Below are 16,727 nucleotides of genomic sequence, written 5' to 3'. Positions count from 1 at the left end.
AGATTTAATGGTCTGACTGAGACCAGAAGGACCTCAGAGGTCATGGTCCCCAGGCCTTCTGTTAGCCCAAAAAGCCAACTCTTCAGACAAGGATTGGACTAGACAATGGGACAGAAAATGATACTGGTAAAGGGTGAGCTTCTTGGATCAAGTAGACACATGAGACTATGTGGGCAGCTCCTGTCTGGAGGAGAGATGAGAAGGCAGAGGGGGTCAGAAGCTGGTCGAATGGGCATGAAAATAGAGAGTGGAGGGAAGGAGTGTGCTGTCTCAGTAGGGGGAGAGAAACTAGGAGTATATAGCAACGTGTATATAAACTTTTGTATCAGAGACCTGACTTGATTTGTAAACTTTCACTTAAAGCGCAATAAAAATTAAAAAAAAATTTTTTTTGAAAGAGAGATAGAAGGAGGGGAAATACTTCAAGCAGAGGAAAGAGGATTTGTGGACCTCAGAAATAAAAAAAAAAAACAAACCCAGTGCTGTTGAGTCCATTCCAACTCATAGTGACCCTACAGGACAGACTAGAACTGCCCCATAGAGTTTCCAAGGAGTGCCTGGAGGATTCAAACTGCTGACACTTTGGTTAGCAGCTGCAGCTCTTAACTACTATGCCACCAGGGTTTCCACCTCAGGAATAGAAATAAGCAAATTGTACATTATTAACCTTGTGATTAGAGCAGAGAATGAGGAGGGATGATTTAAGAACATTTAAGAAAGGTCAGGTCAGTTAGAAAGCAACACTGCAGAAAATACGCTTACCTGTCCACCCCATCCCAGCGATACCCAGGCCAGATATTGAACCTGTTGGGAGGAGGTGCTGGGCCACTATAGCGAGGTCTCACTGCAGACAGGAGAGAGGAAAAAGAAGTTGGTTACTTATATAATCCAATTCAGAGCTGGATGGCACTGGAGAAAAATATCCTATATAGAAATCGCTATTCAATTGGACCTAAACCCCCAAATACAAGGAATGTAAAATGTATGGAAAAGCCTTCTGTTCACATAGCTATATATCATCACCCTAATAATTCTCTCTCTTCACAAAAATCATCTCCATCTCTGATGGTTCCCAGAAGTCCCACCTTTCTTATTCTTGTTCTCCTTGGCTTTATTCTTTTTGATGAAGTTGGCCATGGGGTCCCCATCTCTTTCTTGTTCTCTCAGCATCCGATCCAGGTCTTCATCATCAATATAGCGGGCCAGAGGCTTCTGCATCTCCTTCATTGCATCCTCCACATTTTGTTGCTGTTGGCGGCTCTGGGCAAGCCTGGGCAAAAATAACCAAAAATATATGATACCCTCTCGAACGTTTTCACTTCTTTTCATGGAGATGGGCCATGCTGCTACATCTGGAAAATCTTTTCTTTCTACTGGCCTAAGCCAAATACTGAAAAGGGTAGAATCCCAGACTAAACACCACAAGAGTGGAATGAATCAGTACTTTAGGAAGGACACTGAATTTCTATTCCAGATATCAGCTTTGAAGGCAGAACAATGAGGTAGGTGGTCAGGGCACAGAGAAATGCCTGGCTGCAGTCACTGTCATGTTCCTTTCCCTCTCCGTGGTTCTCTTACCCTTTTCCCCACTGGGCATACAACTCATCTCTTTCTGTGTCCTTCTCTGCTTTTCTCCTTTGCTCTAAACGTTCCAGTTTCAAGTTCCTCTTACGACCAGACTTATCTCGAAACACGGTTTCAGCATACTGGAATTCAGCTGCAAGAGAAAATCACACTTTTTAAGATAAATACCAGTATCAAAATCAGAAATATTACTAATAGGTGATATCAACCACTTAGGATTCTGATGCTAGCTAAGGAAATTTACAACCAGACCACAAGTAGTTCCTACCAATCTATAGGTGTATATTGGCAGTAGTCCTGAGAACTGACATTTTTCAAGACGGAAAAATGCTACTTAGATCCACTGAGAAGTTAAAACAATGCATCAAATCAGAGCTGAAATCTGACAGCAATTAAAATATTAGGTAGGTAGGTTAGGTTAGGTAGGTAGGTTAGGTGGGTAGGTAGGTACGTAAGTAAGTAAATAAATAAAAAGCTACATGAGGCTAGATTGGTCTCTGCACGTTCATATCTTTACCTTCCAACTCCAGGGTTTCTTGGTCCCGTTTCTTGAGCTCCTGCTGCTCTCGCTGTATGTCAGTTAACACCAACCCGGCTTTGGCCCCAGAAAACATGTGTGCAGCCTATTCAATGCAGACGGCAGCATCCAACATTAATAAGACAATGAGACAGTAGGCTTCATGGGTATACACGGTTAGTCACATTTTTGCCTAATAATCACCAATAACCAAAACAAAAACTGTAGCTTTGTAATCTCATTGTTGACCACAGGATTTGCAAAATAGAAATGAAGAAATAAAGAAGAATTCAATGGAAAATTAATAATACTACCAAGTTTAAGAGAAGACAATGTCCCTGAATTATAGCTGTAGACACTGCTGAAATGGCCAATGTTTTGTTGTGTATATTTTCACCACAATTAAAAAAAAAAGAACAAACAGAAACGAAAACCAACAAGATGTTAATAAGCAGTGCTAAGCATCTGTACGTCTGACTTTTTAGCCCATAAACTGCACACATGAAGATTCACTCTCACGTCACCTGATCAGAAACCTATATCAAGCTTTACACCCTCCAATACAGACCCGCACTGATAAAATATTCCATTTAAAAACAAGAAATTTAAGCCAACCTAAGATCTTTAAATTGTGGATATCTTTCAGGATAATAACAGAAGATATGACCAAATGAAAACTTACACTGATCTTCACTTTACATAAAGACAGCAAATTGACCCACAAATGGAGTGCATAGCATACCGTGATATACTTAAGCAATATATTAAATTTGATTAATGTTAAATTTTCCAGGAACTACGCAGATACGTAAATCGGTACAGTTGAAACAGAGACCTCACTCTGTTCCCCAGAACAGAAGAATCCCACTTTCTGGGCCAAGGATAGGCTAGTCTGCCCTGCCAGGCCCACTTGGCTACAGGGGAGACTATATCTGAGAAGTCCACCTGGAGAGAAACATTAACACCACGGGCTGTATCATTCTGTTTCTTAACCGACTCACTGAATAAGATTCCTTTAGTAGTACTACAGTTACTGCAACACAGTTACCCAGGATTCATGGGGATTTTTTTTTTTCCTGTTAATTAAGCCTTTACCACAGATTTAAAATAAAAACAAAATGCTGACTTCCCAGAAGACAAGATTCCTAAAGGCAGTTTTATATTTTTAGTGCCTCTCTTTAAATTCTGGCTACAGAGACCTCTAGTCCAATTCAACAGTTATAATCTCATAGTAACAATAAATAGTTAATACTAACTGCTTATACTTCGCTACTTACACTAACTCATTTAATTCTCACAATAACCTTATGAAGCGGGTACTACTATTATTTATATTTTACAGATGAAGCAGCTGAGGCTTACAGATATTATATGTCATCCAAATAACACCGATTGTTAAGTGTCAGAATTAGGATTTGAATTTCTGACCATTTGACACAAAATTTGTGTCCCTAATTCCACTTTGCAAACTACAGGCCTCAGTTTATTCATAAGTAAAGAAGTTTTCCTAGATTATTAAAATTAGATTTGTGGAACTAAACGGATATAAAGGCAGAAGCTATGTACGCTATCTGGGAAGTCCACCTGGGCTGAGTTATAGCCAATCTTGCCTTCAGAAAGAAGGAAAGAACTCCGGAGGTCCTCTTAACTAGATCTACTACACTACCAAGAGCTACCTCTGCCTCTCTGGCCTTTATCCGTGGAACTTGTACAGAGCTGGAGGATAGTCACTCTACAAAGATCCCCACCTTCTTTCCAGGAGGCTGACTCCTTCGAGGTGGAGACAGATCAGAATCAGAAGATTTGGTCCGTTTCCTTCTTGGTGGAGAGAGGTCAGAATCAGAGCTCTGGTGTCTAGGTCTATTCCGTAGAGGTGACAGATCTGAACCAGAATCCTGGTGCTCTGGACTTTGTTTGGGTTTATGCCGTGGAGGAGAAAGATCTGAATCAGAGGCTTTCCTGCTGTCACTTGGGTAGGAAGGAGAGTTCAAGGTGTGACTCTGTCGTCTCCTAGGTGAAGAACTTAAATGAAATTTCCTATGGCTGGGAGAAGGGCCTAGAAATGGAAGAAATAAATTCTTTAACCCCTTTGGTGGAAGCTAAAGAAAAAAAAAAAAAAAAAAGAACTTACCAAGCTAGTGTTCAATATCCACTTAGTCTTCCTGTGAAAAACTATCGCTAACCTAAACACAAGTGTGTGGGAGAAGAGTAAAGCCAGACACAACTTTTAAAAACCAAGTGACTACTGACAGTGAGTAGTAGTTGAGATCTCAACATACTCATCCACGTCATATTTACCCACCCATAAAATGGGCAAAATAACTTACTCAGCTCTCAATGGTATGGTAAAAATTAGAAATGCCTATAATACATTCTGATCGCTGCAGACTAAAGGATAATAATACATTTTAATTTAAAAGTTAAAATAGTACCTAGGGACAAAAGATGGCAAAAATAAACTTCTATATATAAACACCACAAATTACCTCCCAAGAAGCAATCTGGCAATGCGTATCGACAATATTGAAAGCGTTCATGCTTAAAAACTCTGATTCAGCAAATCAACTTCTACTTAGTTGTCTAGGAAACCTATCTAGAAGTACTTAAATTTCCAGGAAATCTATCTAGAAGCAGATAAGGAAATAATCCAAAATGGGGACAACGGTTTGTGTACGGGGATGTTCATTATAGCGTTATAAAAGTAAAAACTTAGAAATAATATAAAATATGCAACATTTTTTATGCAACATTAGGGAAATGGTTAAGTAAATGTATGTAATGGAACATCTATGATTTAAAATTACATTAACAGAGATTTTTTGATGATATGGGAAAAAGATAAAGTTAAATGAAAAAACCAGGCAAGATTACACACATACTACGTATTTACTTCATACTCAGGACTCATGTACAAAATGAATAGAAAAAAAAGACTGAAAGGACACTGGCCACACCATTAACAGTGACTGCCTGTGAATGACTGTTTTCTGCTTCTTTATACATTCCAAAATTTCTCCAACAAGCATGGAGCATTTTTTTACGGGGTGGGGAGAATAAACAAAAGGATATATAAAAACTTTCCTCCTTGCCACTGTAATTTTTTAATTATGGTATAACTTTTATTCCCAAGCCCAACCTCTCACCCTTTCCCTACAATTTTCAAAACTTCTTCAAAGAAACTCCATTGTCATCTCCAGAGATGATAAATACTAATAAAGCACGCAGAAGTTCTAAAACAATAGCTCTTTGGGAGTAAGTCATACTCACCTTTAGAATCATACTGCTTATCCCTAAGGTGGGATTTTGCTTGCTTTTTTCGTGGCGGAGAGAGGTCCGAGGCATACTCATGTTTGCTGTTCTTTGTGAATGACGAACGAGAGGGTCCTGGCCCCTTCCAGTGTGGAGAAGACTTGCTATAGGTTCTTTCTGGGGCTTTACTGCTTTTGGTTCTGGGCAGTGAATGAGGGGCACTGGCAGATAAATTGGGGGAATCATGACGAGCCCTTCTGGGAGGAGATATATCTGAGGAATTGTGACGGGCCCTCCTAGGAGGAGATGGATCTGGTGAGTCATGACGAGCTTTCCTAGAAGATACATCTGAAGAATTACAATGAGGTTTCCTGGATAGAGAAGGATCCCAGGGTTCATGACAGGCCCTCCTGGATGGTGAAGTGTCTGAGGAGTCATGACGGACCCTCCTGGGGGGAGATGGGTCTGGGGAGTCGTGACGGACCCTCCTGGGAGGAGGTGGATCTGGGGAGTCGTGACGGACTCTCCTGGGAGGAGGTGGATCTGGGGAGTCGTGACGGACCCTCCTGGGGGGAGATGGATCTGGGGAGTCGTGACGGACCCTCCTTGGGGGAGATGGATCTGGAGAGTCGTGATGGACCCTCCTGGGAGGGGATGAATCCGGGGTATCATGATGGAAATGCCTACGTGAGGCTAGGTCTTCACTGTGGCCTAAACACAAACAGCAAAGAGTCAGATTCCCACAAATTCTCTGCATACCCTTGGCACCCAAAGGTTCAAAATAACATACATCTCCAACCTACTCAGAAAGCTCAAAACATCTGCATAGAGCTTTTGCTTAGGGGCAGCAGACCAGCACTTATAACTATCTTAATAATCCCTTTAATTTGCCTACCAGGGCATAAGTTTGCAAAGCATTTTAAATACATTTATCATATTATACCCTCTAAGGTAAGCAGGGTAGGTATCTGTTTTACAGACAGGAAAATAAGAGTCTCTGAGGAGCCGAGTGATTTTTTACCTAAGGTCACACAGCTACTAAAATGAAGCGACAGGCTAGAACCCAAGTCTTCAAACTCCCAATCCAATGCTCTTTCTAAAACCTTATTTATTCACAGAGTTTCAGATCACAGGCTCCTATTGATACTTAGCCTGGATAATTTACAGTTTACACTTACTCTTCCCTCAAAAGGCAAACTGAACAAACCTGTGCCGCATCAAAGCGAAAGGTTGTTAACTATTTAACCCATGTCATTGTACTCCTTTCTTAGAGGGGAAAAATCAACAGAAGGAAAAAAAAAAGATCAATGATTTATTCATCACCTACTACAACCCAATGCTTTATAGAAATTATCTCATTTAAACTTCACAGCAAGTCTAGGGAACAAATATTATTATCCTCATTTCATATATGAGGATGCTGATATTCAGAAAGATATAGTAATTTGCCAAAATCACACTGCTAATAAGTGGTGGCGTGAATATCCCAAACCAGATCTGTTTGACTCCAAAGTCCATGTGCAACCCTTAAAAATGTCCAAAGGAAGAAAGACTTCGAGACTTTCAATTTTTAAAGGCATAATAGAAAGAAATGTTTATAGTGGCCTGGGACATTTCCAAAATCTAGTTATTCCTCTCCTCTAATTCTTGCCATTGAACTCTATGCCCCAAATTAAAAAAAAAGTTGGGTAGGATCCAAAGAATAAATGTTAAATGGCTGAATAAACCAAGTCAACTCCTTTGCTTTGGAAAATAGGCCTCTCTCTTTGGAATCCACTCTACAGAGAAAAATACTGACATCCGTGGGAGAACCGACAATAAGCCTAACCATCAGGTTGATAAATTCCATGATATTTATAAAAAAGGAAGTAAGAGTCAGAGATCAGTGGAGTACTTCCAGTCACAGTTGGGGATAGGGCAGTGAGAGTGAGGCAGAGAAAAAAGGACTATATACGTGTGTGCATGCAGTGTACGTATGTAAAAGTGCATGTCTATATATAAATGAGCGCATGTGTGTGTATGTGCGTATCGCTTCCTAGACCTATAGCTATAGAGACCGTAACATTCCTTCTGGAATAGGATTATGGAAAAACTGTAACTACAGCTACAGAATAAGGAAAAACATAACAGATTCAGAGTAAAATATTCTGATAATGAAGTTTTCATTCATAAAGTTAAATAATAATTTACTGAAAATTAACTGAAGCAATGGTGATCACTAATGTATAACTAACTGTCCCTTTTGTTATACATTTTTTTCTGATCTGAATTGTATAATAATTAACTGAAAGGCACAGAGTACTATACAGAAAGAGAAATTCTGTTTAGGAGATAATTCTTTTACCCTCCACATGTGAGTAAGCATCAAGAGTAAAACGGAGCTAATCAACTATCAAGAAGTGAGATCCTTGTATATAAACAAATAAATAAAGCAAAATACCAAATTCATTGCCATCAAGTCTATTCCAACTCACGGTGACCCCATGTGTGACAGAGTAGAACTGAGCTCCATAGGGTTTTCTTGGCTGTCATCTTTTTACGGAAGTAGATAACCAGGCATTTCTTCCATGGTGCCTCTGGGTGGGTTCAAACTGGCAGCCTTTAGGTTAGTAGTGGAGCACAAACTGTGCACCCCTCAGGGACCTTCAAGGAATAAATACAGGCTATAAAAAACCACTAAGCTTCCACTGGCCACACAGAGCCTGAATGATGTCCTGGGACTAAGTATTTTCTAGTTCAGATCCCATAGTAGGTAGATCTACCTACTAAGTTCTTGGAAAAGTCTCAAGTGATGATTTACAAAAGAGGAATGGGCTGCAAAAAATCAAATGCCTATTAGCAATTCAATCATTCAGCAAGTATTTATTAAAGGCACCACTTTGTGCTGGACAGAGGAAATGCCAAGGCAAATAAGACTAGGTCCATGCCTTCAAAATTACAACCCAGTAGAGGAGACAGATGTGGCAAATAAATGCCTTTTATCCAATTCTTAATGATTCAAAAAAAAAAAGGAGGGGGGCTTAAATTATTAGCCTAAGGACACGGTGGAGAGTGGGTAGGTGGAGGTGGCACGCTGTAAAATCCAACATTTAAGGCGAGAAGAGAAAAAGATTAATTTCTATAAATAAAAAGGATCAAGAACATTACTCCTTGACCCATACACAAGTGTCTTCATTCTAGGAGAGGAGAGAGGTTGCCGAACTCTACCAGCTCTGTTCCTCTGATTCGTGCAAACTCCTCCCAAAGTCCTGCCTGGATACCAAGTGCTCTCCTATTTGGGGCCAGAGAGGATCCGGTGCTGAAAGGCCCCCAAACGAGTCCCTTCCTGGCCTCAGCAACTCTAATACCAAAATATAAGAGAAAGAGGTCTCTCAGTTCCCACGTCTTACTACCCCTAAGGAAGTCTTAAATTCTTTTTCCCATATTTTTCAGACAATGATACACTAAAACTGTGTATTTCCCTAAGAGAGAAGTGTAAAAAAGAAAAAAGGTCTCCCCCCCATAGCTAGGGAATTTAGATTTACCCTACTGTTGTAACTCACCTCCCAGAAGCTTCCATTTGGCACTGGAACGAAAGGCTTCCATCTGCTTTACCTCTTCCGGCCGCTCATCCACAAACTCAGCCACCTGTGGGAGTGAGGACATTATGTCAAGAAAATGCACAGGATCCAGCCAAGGTGCACTACTGTCTCAAGAACCCAAAGCTATGACCACTCCCGTCCCTAATATACCCGGGGCACATATACTCAAACGCTCCTGAAGAAACATGTAGTGATTGGTCCTCAGTGATGTTTGCTCCATAAACATCTGATTGTTACTGGACTGGCTTACTTATAGAGCTTTCTCTGACTGATTAATTTCCTTCTAAAGGCTAATTTCTTTCATTACAAACCTTTTCAAATAACCTGCTACTTGCAAGCTAAAAGCTATATCTCCCTGATGCCTCCTTTTACATTCGGAGTGAAAGCATGGGCTGGATGCCTGTCACACCTATCACTAATCAAGGACTTTGGGCTCCTTATGAAATCTTTCTTGCTGTAGGCAGTAACAATGATAGGGGTTTTCTTGAATCAAACCAAAAGAAATCACTGAGATGTAGAATCACAGAATCTTTAAGATATGAAACCACATTCCACATCATCCAAACTCTCAAACGAATCTGGAAATTTCTCCATGGTATCCCTGATAAATGATCACTTACGTAATCCTTTCCTGAAGAGTCTCACTGACAGTGATCTCATTTTATAAAGCAATTTATTGCATTTTTGGACAGTGCTAGAAAGTTCTTAGTTTTATTAGACCAATATCTACCTTCCTTTAACTTCTTTCCATTGATCCTAGTTCTCACCTCTGATGCAAATGAAACCCTTTCACATGACAGACTTTCAAGGATGGCTGTTGTAATAACTTCTAGTTACGGGGTAGCAACTACATGGAAAGCACCACGTTTTATGCTTTACTTAATATTATCTCACTCAATCCTCGCAACAGCCCTGCAAAGAAAGGCTCCATGCTACTGAAGAATAAACTATAACTAAGAGAAGTTAATTAACTTTCTCACTGTCACAAGCTAGTAAGTGGCAGAACTGGATTTCAAACCCAGATAATTACCCTCTACTTCTCTTCTCTCCCAAGATCCTACTACCATTCCTCACATAACCTAGTTTTGAGATTTCTTACTGTGCATCGAAAGCACAGGCTTTCAAGCAAGACCTACTGAGATCTACATTCCCAGCTCTGCCACATATTAACTGTGTAGCCTTTGCAAGTTATTTCACTCTCTCTGAGCCTCAATTTCTTCATTTGTAAAAATGGGATTCAAAGGATTGCTGTGAGGACCCAATGAGATAATTCATGTAAGCACAGTGCTTGGTGCCTGGTAAATGCTCAGTAAGTTGTGCCTATTAGCGACTCTTGGGCTGTGGCTGCTGTTGTGGTTGTCATTATTATTTTGTGGTGGTGGTCTTGCTGTAACAAAAATGACTTCAATAATGAGGATATGTTTTACTGACTGTAGAGGGCAACAGGGCAAAACCTCTCTTGTTTAGGTTTTTGGGCAACCATAAAAGCAAGACAGTATTATAAAGTAATATTAATAGATACGACTATACAAAAATTAAAACTTTCAAATGTGAAAAGCTATTATAAACAAAATAAAAAGGCAAATGATAAAATAGGAAAACTACAACATAACACCAAATAAATCGATGGGAAAAAAAAAGATCAAAACTTCAATTTTCTAAAAAATAGACAAAACACAGATGCCCAAGAAACACATGAAAAATTATTCATTTCATCAGTTGAAAGGAACTGGATACCACTGTTTGCCTGCCAAACTGGCAGAGGCCTGCTGTTGCTTTTGTTGTTGTGAATGACGTCCTGGCACTGATGAAGAGGTGGGAAAACGCCATTCTCATACACCACTAGCGGGAGTATGAACTGCTGCCACCTTGTGGAATGCAGTAGGGGAGCGCAGTTTAAAAGGGCCATATCTATCATCTGACCCGTTAATTTCATTTCATAACAATAAAAAAGATCCCTACAATGACTTAGGTAATGAGATGTTTATAAAAGCATTGTTATTTTAAAACTAGAAGTAAGCTACGTGTCCAGTAATAAAATTAAAAATAGGACATGTTAAATTAATAGGCATATTGAACTACTATGCAATCATTAAAAACCATATTCTCAAAGAATATTTTAAGATTTTAATATTCACAACATATTAACTGCAAGTGCAAACTACAAAAGCATATTTACAGTATGATCCCAATTATGTTTGAAAAAATAAATAAAATTCAAGTATGCATAATCTATGAAGAGATAAAACTAAAAAGATATGCATTAAAATGTTGTCTGTGGATAGTCATAGTATTATATTCTTTTAAAACCTTAAACTTATGATTTCCAAATATTCTACCATAAACACATATTGCTTTTACAAAAACTTAAGAAATGTTATTAGATTAGCTTCAAGTGATTTGTTCTGGCTGAAACTAAATCAGCTCCGTATGATCACTGTTTTCTTTCAAATTACTTAAAAATCATCGTCTAAATAATCTGTTGTAGAATTTTGCTAGGGATTAACGTGAAGTACACACATCTGGAATCTATCCTGACAACCTCAGTACAATATACAGCCTATCGACAGCTCTCCTGTTCACCCTGTTCCTCCTGTTCACATAGATTTCTGTGAATTTAGCCAATGCGAGCTTATTTGTCCAGGTTTTTGTCCATCTGGATCTATTCATCCTTCAAAACTCAGTTCACATATTTACTGATTTCACGAACTCTTCCAACTAACACTAAGTGTGCCACTTGGTGGGTATGTGAAATTTATCTCCTACATTCACCACACGTTGAAATTATTTAAAATTCAGTCTCTCAAACTGGAACCCCCATCCATTGCTGGGGGGGGGGAATATAAAATGGTACAGCCACTGTGCAAAACAGTTTGATGGTTCCTCAAAAGGTTTAACATAGAACTACCATATGACCCAGTAATCTCAATCCCATGTATATACCCAAAAGAAAACAGAACACAAACAGAAACCTGTACACCAATGTGCACTGCAGCACTTTTCACAAGAGCCAAAAAGTGAAAACAATCGGACTGTCCACCAACAGAGGAATGGATAAACAAGATGTGGTACACACATACACTGGAATATTACTCAGCCATAAAAAGAAATAAAGTCCTAATACACATCACAATAATGGATAAACCTTGAAAACATTAGGCTGAGCAAAATAAGTCAGCAACAAAAGGACAAATACTGTATGATCTCACTAACATGAAATAAGCAAATATATAGAAACCAAAGATTATTAGTGGTTACCAAAGGTGGAAGGGAGAGGAAAAGGGGGAATTTTTGCTTAAGGGCACTAAGCTTATCTTTATGGTGGTAAAATAATTCGGAAAAAGATAGTGATGAGGGTTGTATAACAAAAAGAGTCAACGTCACTGAATTATGCCTGTATAAACTGTTGAACTGGCCAATGTTTTTTGTACGTATTTTCACCACAATAAAAAAAAATTCAGTCTCCCCTTCTAGGGTATGCTCTCTAAAGTACAGATACTATATTCCATTAATCTACATATCTCCAGTACTTAGGCAAGTTTATACAATTTTAAAGCTTAGTTAAATCAATGAATGTTGCTGCTATTGTTAGTTGCTGTCAAGTCGATTCTGACTCATGGGTGCAAATAAAAAGTTCTCTATAACTGAACTCGAACATTGTTCAGAAGCTGGATTCCCACAAACTGAACTGCTGCTAATTCTAGTTATTGTTCTATCACTGATGCTGAGGAAGTCCTGCCTTGCTCTGTGACTGGTTCCCATTTCTAGGCTAATGGGTCCCTGGATAAACAGAGAAGTCAGTGTAGAGGCATATGTCAAAGAAGACTATTTTAAACAGCTCTTTGGAAAATGGCATCTCTTCTCTGCCCTCAAATTTCCCTCATACAAATCTGTCCCGCACTGGGAGTACAGACTGGGAGGTTTACATCATTTCCAAGTTCCGACAGCCCCAAAAGATATATACCACAGGCAAATCTCCATCATCTTCCTCTTCCTCCTTCTCTGGTTTAGTGGTGGAGATAGCTGTCCAACTCACATCATCATCCACAATCCGCATTCTAAATGTGAAAAACAAAAGATAAAAGAAGAAAAATCATTCTTGGATAACAGCCTAAGAGCACTTATCCATCTGGTTTTAGGAATAAAGTTCAAAATCCTACACATTCCTGCGTGATCCGGCCTTTGCCTAGGTGGTCAACGTCATCTTATACTGCTGCCCTCTCAGTTCACTACCTCACGAGCACCTGAAACGAGGCAAATTTCTTACCACATCAACTTTCACATATCAGTTCCCTCTGCCTGACCTGCTCTTCTCCTCATTCTTTACCAGAAACCTCTTACTCATTCTTCAGGTCCCAACATAAATTTAACTCCCTTAGGCATACCCTCCTTGATTGGTCCTCTCCCCTAAGTCTAAGAATCCCTGTTACACACACTCAGAATACTTTCACTGCATTTACCACAAAGGAATCAATTTATTGTGTAAACAGTTGTTTAAGGCCTGTATCTCCAATAAACTGTAAGCTCCATCAGAACAGGCACTACGTCTTTCTTGTTCATAGAGGCCTTGTCGACACCCTGCAGTAACTGGCATGTGACGTATTCAATAAGTGTGTGTTACAGGGATGAACTACAGATGACAGGAAATAACATTAACTGCCATCACATGAATAGCTATTATTTGAAAAGTCAGGGATATTTTATAAATCATCTCTAATCACAACAACATAGTACCTGGGAGGTACTAACAGTTAATGTGCTCAGCTGTTAACAAAAGGCTGGAAGTCTGAGTGGCCAGAGTCTACCCAGATGTGCCTTGGAAGAAAGGCCTGGTGATCTGCTTCTGAAAAATCAGCCGGTGAAAACCTTAGAGAGCACAGTCCTACTATGACACATGGGCTTGCAATGAATAGGAATCAACTCCGTGGCAGCTGATTTTTTTAAATCACAAAAACCATTTAATACAAGCAGTATTATTTACTATTATTCTCATTTTCAAGATGGGAAAACTGAGATTCAGAGAGATTAAATATCTTGCCCAAGGCCACACAGCCTATAAAGTGGCAGAGGTAAAATTCAAACTCTGAACAATGCTGCCCCAAAGCTAAGCTATTTCACTACATCGCACTGCCTCCAAAGAATCCACCCGAGAGAGAGGGACCCAAAAACACAGAAAGCAAAAAAAAATAGAATCAAACCAGGAAAGGCAATAGATTAGTTCCTTGGAACCCTTTGACACCGCTGGGCTACAAAAGTTTCCTTGTTTGTAAAACTGTTATAATAACAATAACGACTCCGTGGTAGTGTTGTGAAGCTTAAGTTCATGTATGTGTAAAGTACCTAGAACGGTGCCTGACATACGGCAAGAAGTGTGTACGTGCCAGTCGCTGTTAGGGGCATTAGCAGCAGTAGTGACCAGGGCTCTCCGACTCAGGATCACGAAGCCTTTGGGACTTTTGAGAACCCCACGGGCAAGTTCAGGACCCTAAATCCGAGCACCAAGGCACTGAATTAGCTCCACCCTCATTCTCAGGGCACGATATTCACTAACTCCGGAGGGGTCGGAAGGCTACCAAAGCGGGAAAAGAGTCATGGAAGTCACAGCCCAGTTTAAACAACCGAAGACGCTGCTCAGCAGCGCGAAGGGTAAAGGCGGGCAGCCACAGCGGGCCCAGGCCCCGGCGCCCCGAGTCGCGCGCCCTGAGCTTAGGCAGCGGGCGGACGAGCGGGCGGAGCGGAGGACCCAGGCCGGCGAGGAGAGCAGGCAGAGCCCCGGCCGGCGGCGCAGAGACCAAGGCTGAGGGCCGCCACAGGCCCGCCCCCGCGGTACCCACTCACCCCTTGCCGCCGGCCCCTCCGGGCTTCGCCCGCTTTTTGCGACGCTTGCGACCGGACTCGGGGCCCCCGTCGACGCCGGCATCTGCCCCAGACAAGTACCGCTTCAGATACTCGGCCTTGGAGAGCGGCGGAGCTGCCGCCATGGCAGCGGCGCGGGCGGGGAGACGGCTCGCCCCTGGGGTCAAACTTAGGGAACGCGGAACGGACGGCAGTGACGGGAGGGGCGTGGCCAGACCCGGAACTGGCGGAGCGTCGGAGCACCGGCGGGGAGACCTCCCGGGTGACGCGTTCGTGGACCAACCGGAAGTGCAGGCACGTCTAGGGCCGTTGTGCGTACTTGTGAGGACGTTACCTTATTGTGTGTCCATCCGTTCATTCACCAAACGTTGCAGTAAGCGCCGTTCTAGCCTTGAGTCTACAATCACGACCCAACGAGATATCTGCCTCCAGCAGCTTCAAAGCACCATATACGTAGTGGTTAGCATAGGCTGTGGAGTTACAGGATATTTAAGTTTGAATCCTGGCTCCGTAACTTCCTAGTTGTAAAACCTGGGCAAGTTATTTAACAAAATGGGGACAATAATAGTACTTAATCAGGATGATTGCGAGATCTGAGATGACGTTATTGTGTAACATGCTTAGAACAGTGTCTGGCGCAGTTACCGATAGTTATTTTTATTAGTAGTGTAAGTATCTTTAGGTGGGGAGAAGTTTAACAAGCTTCCAGGTACATTCAAGAGGGGAGATCAAGAACTTCAGACCCAGTATGTTGTCAGTCAGGCCGCTTCCAACTCATGGTGACCCCACGTGTAGCAGAGTAGAACTGCTCCATAGGGTTTTCAAAGCTGAAAGCAGCCAGATTGCCAGGGCTGTCTTCCGAGATGCCTCTGGGTGGGTCCAAACTGCCAATCTTTCCACAAGTAGCCTAGCATTGAACTGTTTGTGCCACCCAGGGACTCCTAGACCCAGTATAATTCCTGTGAAAAATACGGAGGTTTCTAAAATCTGTGTAACTTCTGCACATCCGGTTTCATTGGTTGCACCTATCTACCTCTTGAAGGAAATTGTGTAAATCTTTCCATTGAAAAAAGACCTGGACCTGCTTTCAGCACAGCCAAAGAGTAAAGCCTGTGAGATCAAATTCTAATACTCAAGTCTTGGGGGGAGAAGACAAGAGTACTTGAATTATCTCATTTAAACCCTCACAACTATTCTCGGTTTATCATCCTTATTTTACAGATGAGGAGATGGAAGCTTGGAGAAGATAAGGGAAGTTGCCCATTATCACACAGCAAAAAGGTGGCAAAGACAGGATTCAAGGTCAAGCCACAGGACTCTTGGGAGCAGAGGTTAGGGAAGTGCAGTAAAAAACGTGATCCAAACTTTTTGAAATAAAATATTAGACTGGATATTTTCTTTTTATAAGGTAAATTTTGTCGGTTTTAGTCAAGTAGGCATTGTTATACTTTATAAATACACATACACTGCGATACATGCTCAAAAACTCGTTTATGTTGTTGTTAGTTGCCGAGTCAACTCTGACTCGTGGTGACCTTAGGTATAACAGACAAAACATTGCCCAGTCCTGCGCCATCTTCGTGAACATTGACTTGAGTCCATTGTTTCAACTATCGTCAATCCATCTCATTAAGGTTTCCCTTATTTACCAAACATGATGTCCTTTCGTAGTGATTGATCTTTCCTGATGATATGTCCAAAGCAAGCAAGCCAAAGTTGTGCCATCCTTGCATCTAAAGAGCATTCTCGTATTTCTTGAAGACCACTGCTCTGAAGAATGAACTTCTAAGCACTGGGCTATAATCTGAGTGGCTGCCACACCAGCCCAGAAAAGAAAGCAGGCTGGGTCCCTGAGGGGTTATGAGGAGACATTTAGAAACTAGGGCATCACTAGCTAGAGGTTTCTACAGGTCCCCCATATGCAATGCTGCCTTGGCTTA

General features: G+C 41.1%; 1 protein-coding gene across 1 annotated transcript in view; it reads right to left on the bottom strand.

Moving 5' to 3' along the window:
* Positions 1 to 14,944, bottom strand: part of BUD13 (BUD13 homolog) — a 33,201-nt gene extending 18,257 nt beyond the window's left edge. Inside the window, exons 1-9 of the mRNA XM_010597895.3 lie at positions 14,770 to 14,944; positions 12,896 to 12,989; positions 8,893 to 8,977; positions 5,369 to 6,061; positions 3,850 to 4,157; positions 2,102 to 2,207; positions 1,579 to 1,717; positions 1,086 to 1,270; positions 763 to 844 (exon numbers count right to left, since the gene is read on the bottom strand). Of these exons, the coding sequence (XP_010596197.2) occupies positions 763 to 844; positions 1,086 to 1,270; positions 1,579 to 1,717; positions 2,102 to 2,207; positions 3,850 to 4,157; positions 5,369 to 6,061; positions 8,893 to 8,977; positions 12,896 to 12,989; positions 14,770 to 14,912 (1,835 nt within the window). The 5' untranslated portion in view covers positions 14,913 to 14,944. The remainder of the gene's footprint in view (positions 1 to 762; positions 845 to 1,085; positions 1,271 to 1,578; positions 1,718 to 2,101; positions 2,208 to 3,849; positions 4,158 to 5,368; positions 6,062 to 8,892; positions 8,978 to 12,895; positions 12,990 to 14,769) is intronic.
* Between the last annotated feature and the right edge of the window lie 1,783 nt (positions 14,945 to 16,727).

The sequence above is a fragment of the Loxodonta africana genome, chromosome 15, assembly GCF_030014295.1.
Source record: "Loxodonta africana isolate mLoxAfr1 chromosome 15, mLoxAfr1.hap2, whole genome shotgun sequence".
Lineage (NCBI taxonomy): Eukaryota > Metazoa > Chordata > Mammalia > Proboscidea > Elephantidae > Loxodonta > Loxodonta africana.
The sequence above is the reverse complement of the archived record's forward strand: the minus strand, read 5'-3'. Positions and strand labels throughout refer to the sequence as shown.